Source organism: Leptonotus elevatus, chromosome 7, assembly GCF_054856555.1.
Source record: "Leptonotus elevatus isolate MCC_2025b chromosome 7, RoL_Lele_1.0, whole genome shotgun sequence".
NCBI classification, from domain to species: Eukaryota; Metazoa; Chordata; class Actinopteri; order Syngnathiformes; family Syngnathidae; genus Leptonotus; species Leptonotus elevatus.
Window position 1 is genome coordinate 9577275 of NC_141245.1, and position 18243 is coordinate 9595517.

The 18243-nt window shown below is 39.7% G+C and overlaps 1 protein-coding gene across 5 annotated transcripts in view; it reads right to left on the minus strand.

Moving 5' to 3' along the window:
• Nucleotides 1-608: 608 nt before the first annotated feature.
• Nucleotides 609-18243, minus strand: part of arap1 (ArfGAP with RhoGAP domain, ankyrin repeat and PH domain 1) — a 48035-nt gene continuing 30400 nt past the window's right edge. For 4 of the 5 annotated variants that reach the window (XM_086080475.1, XM_086080473.1, XM_086080474.1 and 1 more), the window contains 21 exons: nt 17767-17941; nt 17369-17503; nt 16927-17062; nt 16706-16808; nt 15837-16029; nt 15663-15708; nt 15367-15530; nt 14202-14414; nt 13994-14099; nt 13769-13916; nt 12885-12968; nt 12551-12628; nt 12328-12445; nt 11898-12011; nt 11648-11793; nt 11477-11559; nt 10366-10425; nt 6690-6753; nt 6213-6371; nt 3383-3420; nt 609-1784 (listed from right to left, as the gene is read on the minus strand). In XM_086080475.1, coding sequence (XP_085936601.1) covers nt 3400-3420; nt 6213-6371; nt 6690-6753; nt 10366-10425; nt 11477-11559; nt 11648-11793; nt 11898-12011; nt 12328-12445; nt 12551-12628; nt 12885-12968; nt 13769-13916; nt 13994-14099; nt 14202-14414; nt 15367-15530; nt 15663-15708; nt 15837-16029; nt 16706-16808; nt 16927-17062; nt 17369-17503; nt 17767-17941 — 2346 coding nt within the window. In that variant the 3' untranslated portion in view covers nt 609-1784; nt 3383-3399. The remainder of the gene's footprint in view (nt 1785-3382; nt 3421-6212; nt 6372-6689; nt 6754-10365; nt 10426-11476; nt 11560-11647; nt 11794-11897; nt 12012-12327; nt 12446-12550; nt 12629-12884; nt 12969-13768; nt 13917-13993; nt 14100-14201; nt 14415-15366; nt 15531-15662; nt 15709-15836; nt 16030-16705; nt 16809-16926; nt 17063-17368; nt 17504-17766; nt 17942-18243) is intronic. The other variant, XM_086080476.1, reaches the window with a different exon arrangement.

Sequence of the window (18243 nt, forward strand, 5' to 3'; positions counted from 1 at the left end):
ACTGCTGCTATGACCTATATCGTAAAGGCCATTTTGAAATGCGTGCATACAATTATGCATCTCGCTGTGTTTATCCCCGGTGGGTCTCCTGTGCGTGTGGGAAAACGTGAAGGTCTCGTACAGTGTGCGGGTCCCTGGCGGGGCTCTCCGGTGTGTGTCTTGAGGTATACACTGACCCCGATGTGTCACTTCTGCTTATAGCTTTGACCACACACAACTGGTGGATCGCCATGAATCACTCAAAACGCACTATAACCTCTGCAGCCCGTCGTTAGCCCTGCACGATCATCGTACCCCCTCCCTTTACATACATCCCTGTGACATTCTCCTCCAGGCACGTCTATAGGCAACACTTTATGGCACGAAACCCCGAGGCCGGGAAAAGTTTGAGCAACAGTTGTCACATTGAACATACATCATATCTGTGTGTGTGTGTGTACTTGTTCCCGGGCCCGGGGGCCAGCTTGACCTCGCACAATTTGCATTTGAAGAGCATAGTGGATTGCCATCAGGTAGGGTACATTAACCTTTTACACAGACTTTTGTGCAGCCATTCTGTGCACACGATTTATTAAAAGTTCAAAGGGGGAAAAAAAATTAAGGTGGCATGCTGTACGTAGGATTTATTTTTGACAATCACATGAAAATAGTTAATTCCTCAGCAGTGTCTACCAATTACTGATTAATCAAATGAACAAATCCTAAATAAAGTATAAACTTCTCCATTATTTAAATTGTCATTCATGTTAAGTACACTTATGGAAGTTTGAGCTACCTTTATTTAAGTCAAAATGTCCCCCCTAAAAATGTAACAAGTATCCTAACAATAAATATCATAATGGCATAAACATTCATCTGTAGGTCTCATAACATGAGAAAGGCCACATTTTGCACATTACACTTTGATAACTTTAGAGGACAAAACAACTCCCATTCGTGTTATTCAAATGTGCGACGATGATTTGTATTTGTTAAAAATGAAATTGTAAGGAGAATGTTGGATTGACATGAGGGCGAACAACACACACTTTTCCCCCATATAAGCCAAACCTTCAGCACTCTTATATCCTCTGTAACTCAAATAAATAAGAACATTTCAAATGTGGGCATTGGCCTACAGGTGGCGCTCTACAAGCTACTGGTGGCCAGTCAAAAATAAGAAATTGTTTCAGAACTCAAACAATGAACACTGATCATCAGGGCGGGAAGATGACTTGAAATAAAGCGGCATTACGAAAACCACAAATCTGGACCACCTCTGCCATCACATTATGCTTTGCTTACAATGGCAATGATTGCATTTGAACCAGAGGGTTACCATAACAATTGTTTTATATATAGAAAAAAATAACATACATCAAGAAAATAGAATTTACAATTTCAGGAAGAGAAAAAAAAAGAAAAAAAGACCCCCACTGGTACTTTCAAGCAACCTGTTTAAATCCTTCAAAACAAATACATAATAGGAATGAAAGTTTCCTTCAGGATGTGCTTTAATGCTTCTGGCCTATATGAGATGCAGTAATATGAAATCCGTGCTTGACTCTTGCCAAGATGGAGGCCATTCAGGAACCCATCAGGAATGAACACCCTCCATCAAAGTGTCCGAAACACATTCAAGTATAAACTTCAACTGTTCAGGGGAAATTGAATAATGGCGCTTTTGTCCATTCACGTTTGGTCCACTTCACTTCCTCCCGTTTCTTCATTCGGGTCCGCAGTGTCACACACTGATGATGTCACCGGAGAGTGCCGAGGTCACCTGATGACGCCAAACACTCGTCCTGTAGAAAAGATCGATAAGCTGAAGTTGCAGGTTGAGCCGTAAATCTCGTCGCTCTCTTTGGCTGAGAGGTCAAGCTTGAAATGTGTTTATAGACGGCAGACATTTTGGAGATGTGATGTTGTTTATAATGTGACCTTGTGTAAGTGTGACACTCCTGCTATCACCTTGGTATACAGACGGTGAATATTAAAAATCCCCCCCAAAAATGAGACCAAGATCATTTTCCACCATTAAAAACCCACATTTTCGTGTTGATATTGTTTTTGTGGAATATAAATTAAGCAGCAAAATCCACCAGTTGTTATCAATCACAGGGGGTGGCCATTTTGCCACTTGTAACGACCAATCACAGTCCACCTGTTACCCGAGTTTGGTCATGTGATGTCCACAAGCCGAGATCTTTTGAAACTTTTACGAACCCTGACGAAAACCCCAAATTAGCTACATTTGCCGCTCAGTAAGTTACAGGTAACTTTTCATTAAAGTATTTATTTAAATTTCCACTTCACTTTATATATGATGATGATGATGCGCTGACACTGGGAACTCTCTTTATTTAATTAAAAAATAATAATAATAATAAAATAAATGATGTTGAAATTAGGTAAAACTTTATTTACAGTAGAAAACTTTAGGGGGCTATTTACTTAATTTTTATTTATTTTTTTAGCTTAAAATATGTTACCTGAAACCTGCAATTTGTGTTATAATTTTATAAACAAAGCTGTCTATTCTTTTTATGTTTATTATTGGAAAAGGGATGCGACAAGTGGGGTAAAAAGACTGCTTGCAAAAGGCAACTGCAGCTAATCTTAATTAAAAGAAAAAATGGGGGGGGGGGGGGTTACACTAACTTTTTCTCTTTCACTGCAAAGGAATATCGGTTACAAGCCTCATTGACTAATAATAATTGGTATCAGCCCCAACAAAAACATATGGGTCTACCACTAATTTTGTTACTTAATCCACATTCTATAAACGTAATACTAATCAGAATGCCATCTTTAGACGAGTGGGAGCACAAATGAAGTAAATACTCTCTCTTGAGTTGCGGGTCCAATGGTGATGGAAATAAACTTTGAATTGTTGGCGCACAAATGGGATGTTTTCCACTGAAATTCCAGTTGCACTAATTGCCCTGGACTTGACATGGGGTCTTTTGTCATGGCGATTTACATACATACAGCACATACAGCAAGCCTGCTTGTTGTCTTATACAACGTGAACCGCACAGTTGGCCATTCTCGACACACAAGCCTGTTGTGCAGGCTGCCCAGTATCGACAAAACAATGACAATACATAAAATAATTGACTTTGCGCACTACAAAGTGAGTCGTCTTGTTGTGCACCCTCAAAGGCAAAGTACTCATTTTATTGATTACCCATTATTACGCAACATGGCAGTAAACCACACAGGAAATTTGATCTGTGTAGTTTTTTTTTTCGAGGTGACAATTTGACCCTGGGACAAATGAATTCAATATATTATTGATTTCAACGGGGGAAAACACTTGTTTGACATATTCATCCTTCTAAACTATGCACTCCTAGATGTCGCCATGCATCTACAAGTAGCAAATTAGTAAACACTGTACCTTTCTTGCAGCCTCCATTATCGAATGTCTCTAAATAGCTGGAAGATAGATGGACAAATAGTTTAGAGCAGATAAAGACTGAAAGGCGGACGGAAAAGGCAAACTTGGCAATAAGCCACATACAAACATATTTGGTGAAGACTCACGCATGCTGTACTGTTCTACTCTACATGCATTGAGAGTCCACAGAGACCTTTCACATCAGTTGGTCAACATCTGCCATTCACACGAGCGCACACAGCGACGCATGGATCTCGCTTCCTCCTTTCAACCCCTCCACTAAAATGAACGGATCAATGAATTGGATGGATGAGAATCAATGGAAACCATGCGAGGCATTGCCAAGCTGGAGTCACTAATCAGAGTTCTGGGATGTTTTGCTAAGAGCAGCGGGAGACGAATCTGGATGGTTACGCTAACCTTTCCCAACTAAAAAAAAAAAAAAACAGACGGAGCAGATGATATTGATGGCGTTGGACTGCTCTGGTCAAATGTCTCCACGTTTGTAATGGAGCCCAGCAGAGCTTCAGAGATGATGTTTGTCGTCTCCCTGCCAAGTTTGCAAGGCAGCAGTGTTCCTCATTTTCATCGTTCCGGCCTTGTCAAAGCCAGCTTGGCAAACTTGTGCGCTTGTGTTTTCTTGGCTCACGCTTCCACCAACGACAATATGGAGATGAGGCCGTCTACCCCTCTCGGCTCTGCTTTTCAGCCCAGGGTGCAAATGAGGCATCTATTCTTCTGTGCTGGCAAGTGGGAGCCCCTCATATATATATTTTTTTGTATCAAAAGTCACACTTTAGGAAGCCAGATCCAGTTATGATGGTTAAATCAAATATAAATCACAGTACAGAGATTATACATGCTTCTCAGGCACAAACCCCAAACTATTGTCCTATTGGATGCAATATAAAAGAAAAAAATCTAAAATGCTGGGAGACAACTGACTCATAATTTTTTTTTATCTTACTGGGACTACCTTGGCAATTTGTGAAAGAATGGTCTGCCATTACAAAAGGTAATAATGCTGTTTTAATATATATACACACACACACACACAGTGTATATTTCATCAAATCCACTTTCCATGCCTTCTAATTTAACTTTTTTTTTTATCACAGTTAAAAGCAAGAGCAAATGTGAGGTGATTATATATTTATATGATTTTTACAATCCTAAGGCCCTCTGAGGGAAACCAAGCAAGTTTGATGGGGTGTGCGATGAATATCATCAAATCCATGAAAGAGAGAGTGGTTAAATTTTTCGCTTTTTTATTAGAGGATTCAATTTATTAGAGGATTCAATTGTATTCATTTTGGTTCCGAGTCACAATGGAATCAATCCTCTTGGCTCAATCAAAAACGGTACAGTCCCGTTATCTCGCCATAGTATGTGACCGATACAGGCATTGGTATCGGGCTGATACTAGGTCTTATTTCAAGGTATTGGTACTCGCAACAGTGGCCGATACCTTTTTGTGGCTGTTTCACGATCAGAAACTACAAATTTGAAGAATAGAAAATTGCCGGTAATTTCATGCAATTGGAAAAATGCTATATTGGGATACATAGGTGTTTTTGTCTTTTGTTTTAAATTATGTCTTTGTTTTCTTGGGGAGGGGGGGTGGGGCGGTATTGAACATCCCTATTGTTAAATAATATCAATCTGGCATTATTAATTTTGCAAAGGCAGATGTTTTGATACAGAGAATGTGTGATAGTAATTAGGGCTGGGTTAAAAAATTAAAATAAAATTGATATCGAATCGATTTTCCTTTTCAACCTGATATTGATTCATAAAACCATGAATTGATTCTTCTATCTCTTTTTTCCCATTTATTTGTAAGAAACTATAATTTTAAAGTCCATTTTTTGTCTTCAGTTTTTTGTATCTTACCATTTTCTTGAAACTTAGTGTTCACAACAATTTAAAAGTATTTTCTTACATTTCGGAAAGACCTGACTTTTTGCACCTTAAGAGAATTCAGAATCTTTTAAATTTATATTTACAATTATTGAATTAGAATGATGAAAATATTTTCATCTCATCCTTGCTGATGTCAATGTTTGTGTAAAGTGATTATAACACATGTTGCTTTCGTTAGTAAACTAATTATTTAAACAGTTACTGCCTCCGCAAAATTTAACTTGGAATTTAATGTTTGTGGAGTTTTTATCATATCCTTGATATCTAAGAAGAATTGTTGTTCCATAATTAATCAATATCGGATTGAAATGAAGTGAATCGAATTGGGAAAAACCTAAACCAAATCGAACTGAACACTTGTGAATCAAAATCAAATCGATTGAGGAAATTTGAATCGATACCCAGCCCTAATAGTAATTATTTCAGTTATTATTTTTTATAATAAAAAGTACAGAAAGCCCAAAAGTGTTCATACTCTGGCCCTTTTGTTTGGTGAAGGTGACAAAAACTTGACGAGTACTCTCCACTGTGTTAAAATTTTTTTTAGAACAATTTTATCTTTTCAGAAATGGATTATAACCTAATGTATGTACACGTGTAGTTAATTTAAACTCTTTCAAATGATGCAATTTGCAAACAAATAATATTTCTTCAAAACAGTCACGGATGTGAAACTTAACAAATTTCACACCGTGATGTCAAACTTTTTACAGACTTTTCCTGGTTTGTAATAAAATTTCCACCCAAAAAATTGCACTTAACCAGGCTATGAATCATTTTGGACTTCACTGCACACACATGAAGGACCGTGGTTGAGGGTTTGTACCAGCATTTCTGAACGGAGCAAGCAAATGGAAGCTGCCAGCTTCTGCTGAGATTGAAAGCGGTGATTGGTAGGTTGACTCACAGCAAGCGGATCTTGGCTGAAAGCTGCTACGCTGTTCCGCATCTCATTCTCACTGCCACGCAGCGGTATCAGTGACACGTTACCGTGACGCGTGTCGGGCAACACGTGGCTCGCGCGGCTCGGCTGAAGTCCGTCCTGAGGCCACACGTCGCCGTCGTTCTTTAAAAAGGGGCAGAATGGCAAAGCACGTGACAAAACTGGACAAAGTCGATGGTTTTGACACCAGCTATGACCCGCAGGCTTTTATGAGGCCATTCATTGTGCCCTTCATTTTTCGTACCCTTCATGTTGGCTCCACAGGATACAGCCGCTTATAACCCAAACATACATTATCCAAATTGCACAAATAGCAGAATGTGACATCAAACATCTATTAGAATTGGTATTTAATACATTTTTGTACAGATTAATCATATGGATTGGGGCACCTGGCCGAGAGATTGTGGTCACGTGTGAGTGAGTGAGAGAGGAGCTGACCTGAATACTCAAAAAAGTAGCGTACCACTCTCTCATTTCTGGCTGAGTCTCACAGCAGAGGTACCTGCAGAAATATAAATCAGACAAAGAGAAGCATTGTGTGACTTATACTTTTTAATTATACATGATTTGGGCTTTGAGCACATATTTCGAATACACACTTATACAGTTGCTGAGACTTAATGGAAACACAGATTGACAAACTTTTGAGAACAAAATTGGTCAACAGAAAAGGGGTCAGTCAGGTTTGGTAAAAAGACTGGCCTCAAGTACAGCCTTCTACTTTAAACCCCCATACATGCACTCACATACAGTATCTGCCTTCTGCCAGATTTGTATCATTAGGACCAACGCAGCTCATTAAAAGGTTGCACGCCAAGATACACGCCAGTTAATGTGTTAGTCAAATACACTGTCGTGTACACATATTTGTTTTAGCACGCATACCCTTGGCATGCAATGAGGTTTTTTTTTGTTCATAATGCCGCTTAGATTTGAAGCAGTGGTTTTATTTGTATACTCAGTTGGCATGTCCCATCCATTGCATATAAAATCTATTTTTACTGTATATGTGATCTTAAAAGCGACAGTGAGGAAAATATTGAATCTTGTGGCCAGTTCAGGGATACGGGTGAATACCTGGAGAACATCCGCAAGGAAACATTCAAACTCCACCGATTCCAGTTTCAGAGACCGCACATGTTAGCCCATTAGTCTAATGAATCCCTGATGGGATATTGGGTGCCAAATACTGTAAATAAAGACCCCTTTATCTTAAGTACCCCCTTGGATATATTCATCAACCCCCTCCTGCTCCATTCCTCTGTTTTTGCCATAAGTAACATGATGATAGAACCCCCCCCCCCTCCACACACACAACAATTAAGCCAACAGCAGGATGAGAGCAGCCATGCCATTATTCGAGAGTTGACCTAAACTGTTGTTGACAGGGTGTATCGAGCACACTACAACAGGAACACACCGATGCGTACATGGATGAACACACAAGTTACCCATGTATATTTGCCGATGTACTGTACAGTATTATGTCAGACATCCTGGATGCAATATAGTAGGATCAGGTAGGACAAATTGGTAGCTAAACTAACCACTGAAATGGACCAATTAAATGAAGAGGTTTAGCAAAGAAATTGTGCATCACTGACTGAAACAGAGACAAAACCCCGTCACTTTAGTCTTACCCAGGAGAACCCATACAGGTCAGTCATGCTGAGAGGAAGAGACCTCAGGAAGTGGGTAGTAACAGCACATCTGTCTGGGGAAAGCTATAAAGTCATCTAAACAAAATTGAGCTTCATCATTACAAATTACTACAATCCTGCCTAGAAGAGGACGACCTTCTAAAATATCAGCAAGACCCACAAGAAAAATGATCATTCAGGTAAAAAGCCAACTTGAACATCACATCGAGGGATTTGCAGACCTCTTTTGCTGCATCTGGGCCACATGTGCATGCTTCAACAATCAGAACAAAAGTAAATCAACAAGGCTTTCATGGAAGGCTTGCTAGGTAGAAGCCTATAATCACAAAAAAAAAAAGATCAAAACTGCCCATCACAACTTTGCCAAAGAGTACCTGGACAAATCTGAAGCTTTTTGGAAGTCCCTTCTGTGGACAGATGAGTCCAAAATTGTGAACATTTTGGTCTCAACTAAAACAGTCATGTTTGGTGAAAAGTCAACACTACATACCAGCAAAATAACCTTCACCGTAGAGTGAAGCATGAGGGTGAGAATGTTCAATTCTGGGCTGACTTTTCATCCTCAGGACCTGGACAACTCAACATAATCCAGGGAATCATGAATTCAGAGGAATATTGTGAAATCCTGGATCATAACCTGAAGCCGTCCTTTGTGAAGTTACAGCCTGGTAGACGATGGATCATGCAGCATGACAATAATCCAAAGCATTGCAGCAATACAACCAAGGAATGGCTGAAGAACAAGATTCATGTTCTAGATGTGCCCAGTTAAAATCCTGATTTAAATGATTTCAAAATTCTGTGGCGGGACCTGAAGCAGGCAGTTTATGCTCGACGCCCATCCAACCTCTCTCAATTGGCTGCATTTTGCAAGGAAGATTGGCAAAAAATCCCCCAAAGTAGATGTGAAAGACTAATAGATTACTAAAGAAAGTGTTTGGATGAAGTTATCATTGCAAAAGGAGGTGCAATGTCTGATTAAGTGAGAGGTTCACATACTTGTGCAACGAATATCCGGCCACCGCAAATTTTCGGCCGAAAATGGCTAATGTTGCCATTTTCGGCATTCGGTTGAAATGAAATTAAAGCCGAAAGAATATAGCCGAAATAGGTTGCGGTGACAAACAAAAACCCGCTGCAAGCAAGCAAGCGTCTGTTTGAATTAAACAGCGAACGCTGGCTTTTCACCGGTCGGTCGCAGCAGCTCCCGGGGTCATTGCGCACACCGGAGAAGAGGGGCGTCGCTTGGTGTACAACATTTAAGTGGGTTTGAAAAAAGACAGAACTGCCGTATTGCAGTACAGGTGAGCCACTCTTTGTCCCGCAGCGCCTTCTCTTTCTTTTCTTTTTTTAAATAAGAGCCTCTCGAACGGTTCCACTTTTTCACCGGCATCCTGGTGGCCGTGCTAAATACTTTAGCTAATGCTAGCACTATTGCTATCAAGTTTTAAACACGGAAACACTTACCGCTATCTGTGGGTGGCAACAGACCTGTACAGGACGCTGTGTGTGATTTTGCAGTCTGTTCCCGAAGCGGACTAGCTGGTGCGAACAAATGTATTTATTTTTAAACGTTGGTGAATATGTGAATGTGCCGATTTTAAGTGCCCCGCACCTTGTCCCGCGGCACGCAACCGTCCCCGCCTGTGCGAACTACATTGACTATAAAGTGCAATCGCTCCGCCGGAAAAAGCTCAATCCTCGTTCGGTGTTTAATGTACCATTATCCAACATGTCTGCGGTGTGGGCACATTTCAATTTATATTGTGCTTGGTTAAAATGCTAGTGCTAAATAAATACTTTATAATAATATTATAATTTTAATTAATTACAATAATATTATATTTTTAATTAATTATAATAAATGCAATGATAGTAAACATTTGCATATTTTTTTTCCGCCGTTTCGGTTTTCGGCCAAGCATTTTCATTCATCCCTATTTTGCACCCATGAAATCTGAGTTTTTCTTAAATCAACAACTTTTGTTCAAGAATGAATAACAATATTATAATTGTTTTTGTTCAAGTCAGCATTATCGATTGGGGTACCACGAAACATTTAATAACGTTATTTTAATATTTTATACAAAAAATCTGACCATGCCTGCAGGGTTCACAAACTTTTGAGCAGCACTGTACATATATACTTGTTTTCCTAAGCAATTTCTGTACACATACAACCCCCCAGTGAGACTGCTTGTGTTTACAGTACATGTAGCAAAAAAGAATTATAGAGCTTCAAGCAATAAAATGTCGCAGAGGCAACACCTGCAGTGATGTAGTATTCTGCAACAGGAATGAAACGTCATGTAACAAAGTTTGGTTGAAATATAGTGTGAGAACTTTCTTAAGAGTTGCTGTAGTCACTGTGGAATCTCTACACAGAGCTGTGCTAAGTAAAAAGAATACGTTGACTGACCTGTTGCTTCTATTTATTGTCTACTGCTACTCACCACTGCTGTCTCTCTGCCTTCTCTTGTTTCTTGCTCTCGTAGACCACAGTCAGGCCCCAGCTGCAATCAGGAACAGAGAGAGATTGGTTATTTCAAAAACAGCCGCGGCGCAGTGACATTTTTGGAATCAGCCTGCCCTCTACAGGCCATTTGACACCATGTTAGCAAGGTCACAATATTTGAAAAAGGCATCAATCAATATTTCATACAATTATGATAAACAGTCTAATCCTAATTTGCATTCCGTTTTATACCGAATGTCGTAATTTTAAAGTCAACTCAAATCCATTACAAGTCTGTGGCATCACAGAGCTAAATGTACTGAATGTATTAGCATAATTTTGCTTAAAAGACGCTTAATGACATTCTCTGGTTGGATGATGAATGCCACACAATTTTGCACTAGGAGTTGAAAGCAGCATATTGATATTGTTTACATATGATGCTGACAATATGATGAATTAACATCATTAAATGTATGTAAAAAAAAAAAAAAGGTATATTACTTTAACACTGTCCTTATTCACCGCAGCATATGGGGTGGGAAGAGGGGGTTCAGTACATTAAATATTTGAATACTAAGTGGAATTGGATCCTATATATATTTAGGCTTCCCAATCCTGATCCTCAAGTCCTGCAGGATTTGGATGTTTCTGTGCTCCTGCACACCTGATTCTAAAGATGATCAGGCTTCTGCTGAGCTTGATGATAATCTGATTACATCAATCAGGTGAGTTGGAGGACAGAAACATCTAAAACCTGCAGGAATTCGGCCCTCGAGGACCAGGATTGGTAAAGCCTCATTTATACCATTATAAAGGTATTGGCACACCTAGGCCTAAGTAGCGAATTAACAAGATATGAAACCGTTAAGTATCAATAATGCAACACTTCTTTCCTATAAATCTCCATATGTGTTTATATTTTCAGATGATCACTTTTACAGTATACCTAAGAACCAAAGTCCTATCACTGGTGAGCTATCTTTAGAGCTGGCTTGCAGGCTACTTTTTTGGTCCTAAGGGGCTACCCGTGGTCACCATTTTGGTGACCCCAGGTCCACACTGTATGGATGCATCACAAGATGTGTGATTACACTTCATAATCTCACCATGTTGGAGCACGGAGTTTCTTCTTGATACCCAAGTAGACCCTCAGGTTCCTGACTGGCCAGTCTCGTTCTGGACGGTTACTCTAGGTGACGGAGAAGAAGAGGAGAGGCCAGTGTGAACAAGGAGTGTGTGGGAGGATGTGTTTGCATGTGCGCCTGTAACAGACTCACTCTGACTTCCTTGTACATCCGCAGCGAGTTGGAGTTGAGGATGAAATATCGGTCGTGGAAACTCCCGGAGGTCAGCCCCAACCCGAGGATGCTTCTCTCCTCTCGGAATTTCATCATGCCATGTTTGGATGGGTCAACCTTACTGGCTGGAGGGCATGGCATAGTAGAGTGTTTTTTTTAATTATTCATTCATTATACTAATTCAGTAATGAATTTAAGCATGTGATTAAACTGTGATTAAATTGTTTACCCAGGTAGATGATCATTGCTTCCATAGCAAAGTGCTTCTTGATGAGAAGATGGGAGTCGGTACCAAAGGAGTGAAGGATGGGTAAGACTCGCTCACGATAGTGCAGAGGACGTTCTGCAAAAGGAGCAGATAGACAGGGAACTATTGAAAATTACATGATGACAAACTTAGTTAACTGATAAAATAAATAATTGAAATAAATAAATACATGTTAAAATAAAAATGGATAATAAAAAATATCATTTAAAAAATCAAATACACACAAAAAAAAAAAAATATATATATATATATATACAGTACATACATAAATAAAAGTTAAAAAAAAAGGAAGTGCTTGTGATTATTTTCGACTCCCACTTACCAATGTGAACACACATCACTTTGCATTCCATTTAACGCAAACCGTATACAATGACATGACGAGTCTCACCCATTTCTTCCTTGTCGATGACCTCCCAGCAGTTCCAGTACTCTTTGTCTTTAACAGGAATGTTGCGCCTGTCCAATATCTCACAGGTCAATTCTGCTGCTGTCATAGATGCTGGGATCTGTCAAAAGTGAACACAAGTGTAAAGTTGAACTGTGCTAACATCAGTTTCCAATTATTTTATGGAACATGGGTATAAACACTTTATCCTTGGGTCAGGTTGTACCTTCACATGCTGCTCAGCGGTGTCCTTCTTTTCCTCCAAGTAAACTGTGCAGATGAAATGCCCACCAGGTTCAGTGCTCTGCGGTTTTCAGTAGATACAAAAATATCAATATAATATAATATAAAATGTCATTAACAACAACAAAAATGCATTCACTCATGCAAAACTAGATTGCATGCACTTCTGTGCGCTTAACAAAATATAAACTGAACTTATTGTAACATAATGTTAAATACTGAGACAGATGCGGTCATATTGAAGTCCATCCAGTGCAGGACAGCCCATGAAACACACAACTTGCTGTTAAATATTGCATTACATGCTTGTGACTCACAGGAAATTTTGTGTTCAATTTCTCGCGCACTTGGATGATAACAGTGATCTCTTCCAGCTGCCTTTTCAACTGCTGCTCATCCACCTACAACATAAAAGTATACAGATTAGTACCATTGGCAGCTCAGCCACGCATTTTTTTTCCACACAAACATTGGTTCATTAAAAACTGACGTTTGTGTGTGACCAACTTTTATGATGTGATTATTAAGAACGTGTAACTCCACTTCACTATGGGCCTGTTCTATTCAGTCTCCATCTGACCTATCAATCTACCAAGCTCCCAGGTGTTTTTATTGTGTTCGCTCTAATAGATAGTGTGCGCTGTTCTTGGGCATACTGAGCAATCATTTACTAAGATCTGAAATGGGATGTTTTGTGCTCATTACTGGCAACAGTATTTTGTGTTTTAGGTAAAAGTTCTCCCTACCACTATAGCCACTCTAATTTTGCCTCAGATGTGCTCTTTAAAGTGACACTGTGTAGAATTTTTCCATGTTTATTCATTTTTAAAACACACTATTAATTTCAATAATATGCAAAAAACAATATATATATATATATATATATATATATATATATATATATATTAGGGGTGTAAATGAATGTATTTTGTGCTCCTCCCAGAATGAGCATAATTTGGGTATTTTGTACGTTTGGCAGACGCAAATCTGGTTGCGCCTGGTTAGCAAATCGGCTTTCACATCTGGGTGAGCAAAGTAAATCAGGCCCAAAGATACTACACACTACCCTGCGTAAATGCCTTTCTTCAGGCTTCTGATTGGTTAAATTAGCCATAATGAAAGTGCAACTTCATTGGCGTGCGGGAATCTCCACATATCTAATCACCAAACATCATAGCTGCTTCAATTGACTGCATCTGACCTGAAAGATGAGCGTGTAGTACTGTATGAGGTCCTCGATGGCACGGCCAGCCGTGTAGTCCTTGCCGTCCGTCTGCAACAATGTAGGACCAAACACGATGGCCAAGTTATGCAGATTCATTTGATTGAGCTCAGAGAACCTCTGCACACTAGAACACAAAAAGCAGAATGTGGTTGTGGGTGTGTTCATGTGGCATTCACAAAGTGTGCAGGTGTATTAACTCACCAGTACAAGTGATTGATAAGGGCCCGTAGCGTTGCCCTGTTAACACGAGGCAGTTTGTTCAAAAGCGTCTGATACTGGGAGATTTTCACACTTTCATCCTGAATGGCTGGATCAAGAGACAAGCGAGAGGCAAGACAGAAATATGAATGTGTTCTGACTTAACATACTTTCAAAACTTCCTGACGCGGGGACGCCATGTGAACGTTACCAGTTGTAGTAAGCCAGGTGCCGCCATCTTCAGATGTGAAAAGCCCTTCTTCCAACTCCCTGAAGAAGCGTTTGAGTGTGTTGGAGACGTCGTCCACCTGGTGCTCTCCTTCCTTCAGGCGGAGGCTTCGAGCATCTTGACGAAACCTCTCGCACAGAGCTGAGATGCGCGAGTTCACGCCGCTTTTGCGATATATCCCCTCAGACGTTAAGCCTGAACAAATACAGCACAATCAATCATATGCAAACAAAATACACCTAGCACTTTGCACTCACACTGCAAAAACTGAAATCTTAAGTAAGATATAATTTCTCTTTTTTTCTTCTTCTTATTTTGCTCTGACAAGTTATTTTTACTTAAAATAAGATTGTCAGACAAGATGATTCTGCTTATTTTAAGATACTTATTACTTATTAATTTACTAAGCTATTTCCAGTAAATACATGACCAGCTCAGTGGTCTAGTAGTAGAGTGTCTACCCTCAGACTGGGAGGTTGTGGGTTCAATCCCTGGCTAGGTCATACCAATGACAATAAAAATGGGACCCGTTTCCTTCCTGTTTGACACAAGTTGGCCAAACGTAAATTAATATGTATGTATTTTAAGAAAATAGTTCTATATATTACAGCTTAAAAAAGTCAATATTTGTTTTTATTCTAAAAAAAGACTATGTTCAAAACCGCTGTGGTTCATATGGCCGTAGTATTATTTTCTTATTTTTCAAAAATTTACAGGTAAATTTAAGTAAAATGTTCTTGTTCTGTTGGCAGATAATTTTGCTTATTTGAAGTAATAATTTTCTTATTTTTACTATGGCCACATGTATATCGGAACGTAATGGTGTTCCACAGGGTTCAATTATGGGGCCTCTGCTGTTTTCATTGTATCAGGTGCCCTTGGGTCCATCTTAAGAAAACAGTGGTGGTTGTTTTAAAGTGTTCTATAAATATAGAGTTGAGTGATGGGAATCAGCATTCTAACTGCATGATTTACAATGCCAAGGGTTCGGTGAATGTGCATAGGAAACCGGTGTGGTTCAGTACCTCCCAACAAGGTTAAGATCCACTGGTGTAGACAGAGGTGAGTCTGATAATCATTTACTACTACACGCATCTGTTGCTTTATGTTTACTGCTGTGTTTGTCTTTTTCCATCTGTTCACTCACCGCACTGTGTGATGTAGTCAATGCAGCTGTGGACTACGACTGGTATGTCTGTGTCGGTCAGCTGCTGCTGACTCAGAGTGTCGCCTCCACTCCCTGCTGCAAACTGTATGGCAGCACACCAGCCAGCAAAATCCAACTTCCTCTCTCCTTCTATGTACAACGTTCTTAGTAGGAAAAGATTAAAACAGACAGAGTGAAGACAAAAACAAGTGAAGAAGAGAATGTACAGGAGAACAGAAAATGCAAGAACGCTACATCCTAGTTCTACATTACACAATCTGTAGTAAAGCGCTCACCTTCCCCTCTCCACCAAAACTAATACTTCATTATCTTGTTGGATTGCTGCAAAACACAAAACAATCTTTCAGGCACAAAACCAAAGTTTTAAATAATATCATTTACTACAATGCACACAGCCAACAGGCAAATTGCATGAAACTTTTAGATAGAAGAATGCATTAAAAACTCACAGAGCTCATTAAGTTTGCGAAGGTGTATTTCTTCTTCCTGGCTGTCTTCCAGGTACACATGAAGAGTGGAACCCACCAAGGCAAACCAGCCCACCTTGGACGTTTGGAGGTTCAGGCCATCCTTACATTTTAGTCGCCCAATCCGCTCAAAACCTAACCTCAATAAAGGCTCTGCTGTGGCGGGGATGAAGCTCTACAGAAATCAAAGACATTTATTTTAGTGTAGCTTTGTGCCAAGATGTATCATAATAAATGCTCCCCTTCTCTTCCGAACATGTTTATTGAAATACACTGCAAAAGTCAAGTCAAGTCAAATAGTAAGAAAGAAGGCTCTAGCCGTTTGCTTTTTGTGTGTGTTTCCGGTAGAGAAATATGGTCCTGAGATCACTTTAGTACAGTGAGTTCAGAAATGCAGTCTAGACAGGCAGGAGCCGCGGACACAGACAGCATTACAGTTAACACAATTGTGTTTCCAATGACAACGACATCTAAATTAAATATAGATGACTAAGAATCTGTGTGTTATGAAATACAGCAGAGTGTAAGGGAGATTTCTTAGTGTTAAGCTTTACCCCAATAATTAAAACAGAGACAAGAAATCTCACTAATGCTATGGTGTTATTTTTAATCCTCTTGTTATTCTTACATTCAATGTTAATGGTGCTAAGCAAGTTAAGCAACAGCACATTCAACTGTTCATGATTCAGGATTAAGAATGATGTACTAATGCAGCATACCAAAATCCTCCCATCAACCAGAGTTAAATTTATAATGTCGTAATTTCAGCGCACTTCCAAAGGAAGTGGAATAAGTACGGTTGCATATTTCCTTCCTCGACATGGCTCATTCTTGCTCAATATGCTAGTTACCTTGGCAATGGACTTAACCCATTCTTTGTGGCTGTTTGGGTCATCGGTGCCAAACAGATAGAGACGATCTGATTCCGAGTAGAGCTCAAAGGTGTGCTCATACCTACCAGGTGAGACAGATGGTAAAGAAGACCGGTGAGATGCGTGTTTTTTGTGTGTGAAATCTCAACGTGTCACAAGACACACACAAACAGCAGATGTGCGAGTCTGAGTGTGTATACCCATGTTTGTCGGGTACATCCACAGCCAAGCAAACTATTTCTGACGCTCTCACGGCGCCATTAGGATTAGAGTTCTTGTCACTCTCGTAGTAGCTGAATGTGCCATCGTTGAGCGTACACCAGCGACGACTAAACTCTGCACACAGAAATAAAGATAAAGATGTGAATAGCTTCAAACCGCACATCAACATCACCAGTACAGTACAGGATCAAGTTACTCATGAGGTCCTTCGGGGCTACCTGGTGCCCCGTGGGCACCACATTGGTGGCCCCTGGTTTAGGTGTACATGTTATTGTCTAATGCAGATTGTTGTTAACTGAACAGAGGAAAACCTTTTCTAGATGACACTGACAAAGAATTGACACAGTGACAAAACATCCAAGCAATAGCCAATGCTTTAAAACAGTCGTGGACGGAAATCTATGTTGTTACCAAGCATACCCTCTCTGGCCTTGCGCTCTGTGATAGCCCGAGCCATAGACCCAGTCTTGTATAGGAAGCCATTGTGATACACACAAGTTGGAGCTGAAAAGTGCACTTCTTCCATGCCACCGTCCACCTCTGACCGAGGAAGATCTGTACAACAAAAATAAAAATAAAAACGGATTTGGATTTCATTAAAACTTAAACGATTACACAGATAAACCGTACAGGAACAATCAAGTTGTCCAAGTACATAAATTCTGCAGTCATCAGAGGAGTTTTAAGTGTATAGATTATCTTTAAGTTAATTGATGTATTTTAAGGGTTGTCAAACCACATGTAGACACACTATGTCCATTACTCAATTGAAAATAAAGGAATTTCAATGACATCGCAAACACGTGGTAATACTCTACCTGTGTTCAGATTGTGGCTCAGCAATATAGCTTGCAAGGGTTGAGAGTGTGTGTTGGCTAGGGATAGAGGGGTGGGACAATTGGCCATGCCAGTTGAACAATTTACATCAGCGCCACAAAAAATCAGGCTTAATGTCTCCAGCACATCACTGCACTGCACGTTTATGCACAACGCCTGCGGAAAAGGACAGGGGGAAAAAAAGTATTAGAAACATACAATCACAATTATTACTTTCATACATTTATTGCGTAGATTTATTTTTCAATAAGTGTTAACTAAAAGTGTACTTAGTGTCAGACGAGACGACACCCAAAGCATGCACGCCAGAAACTTTGCTGACAAGCAAATACAGAAGTACATTGAACATTCCCAAGCACCCATCATTGTTGAAAATAAACATAACTATACAATATTTCATATACATCACAAACTATATGGCCCAAAGTATTGTGGCATAGCATTGCAACTTTGTGGGA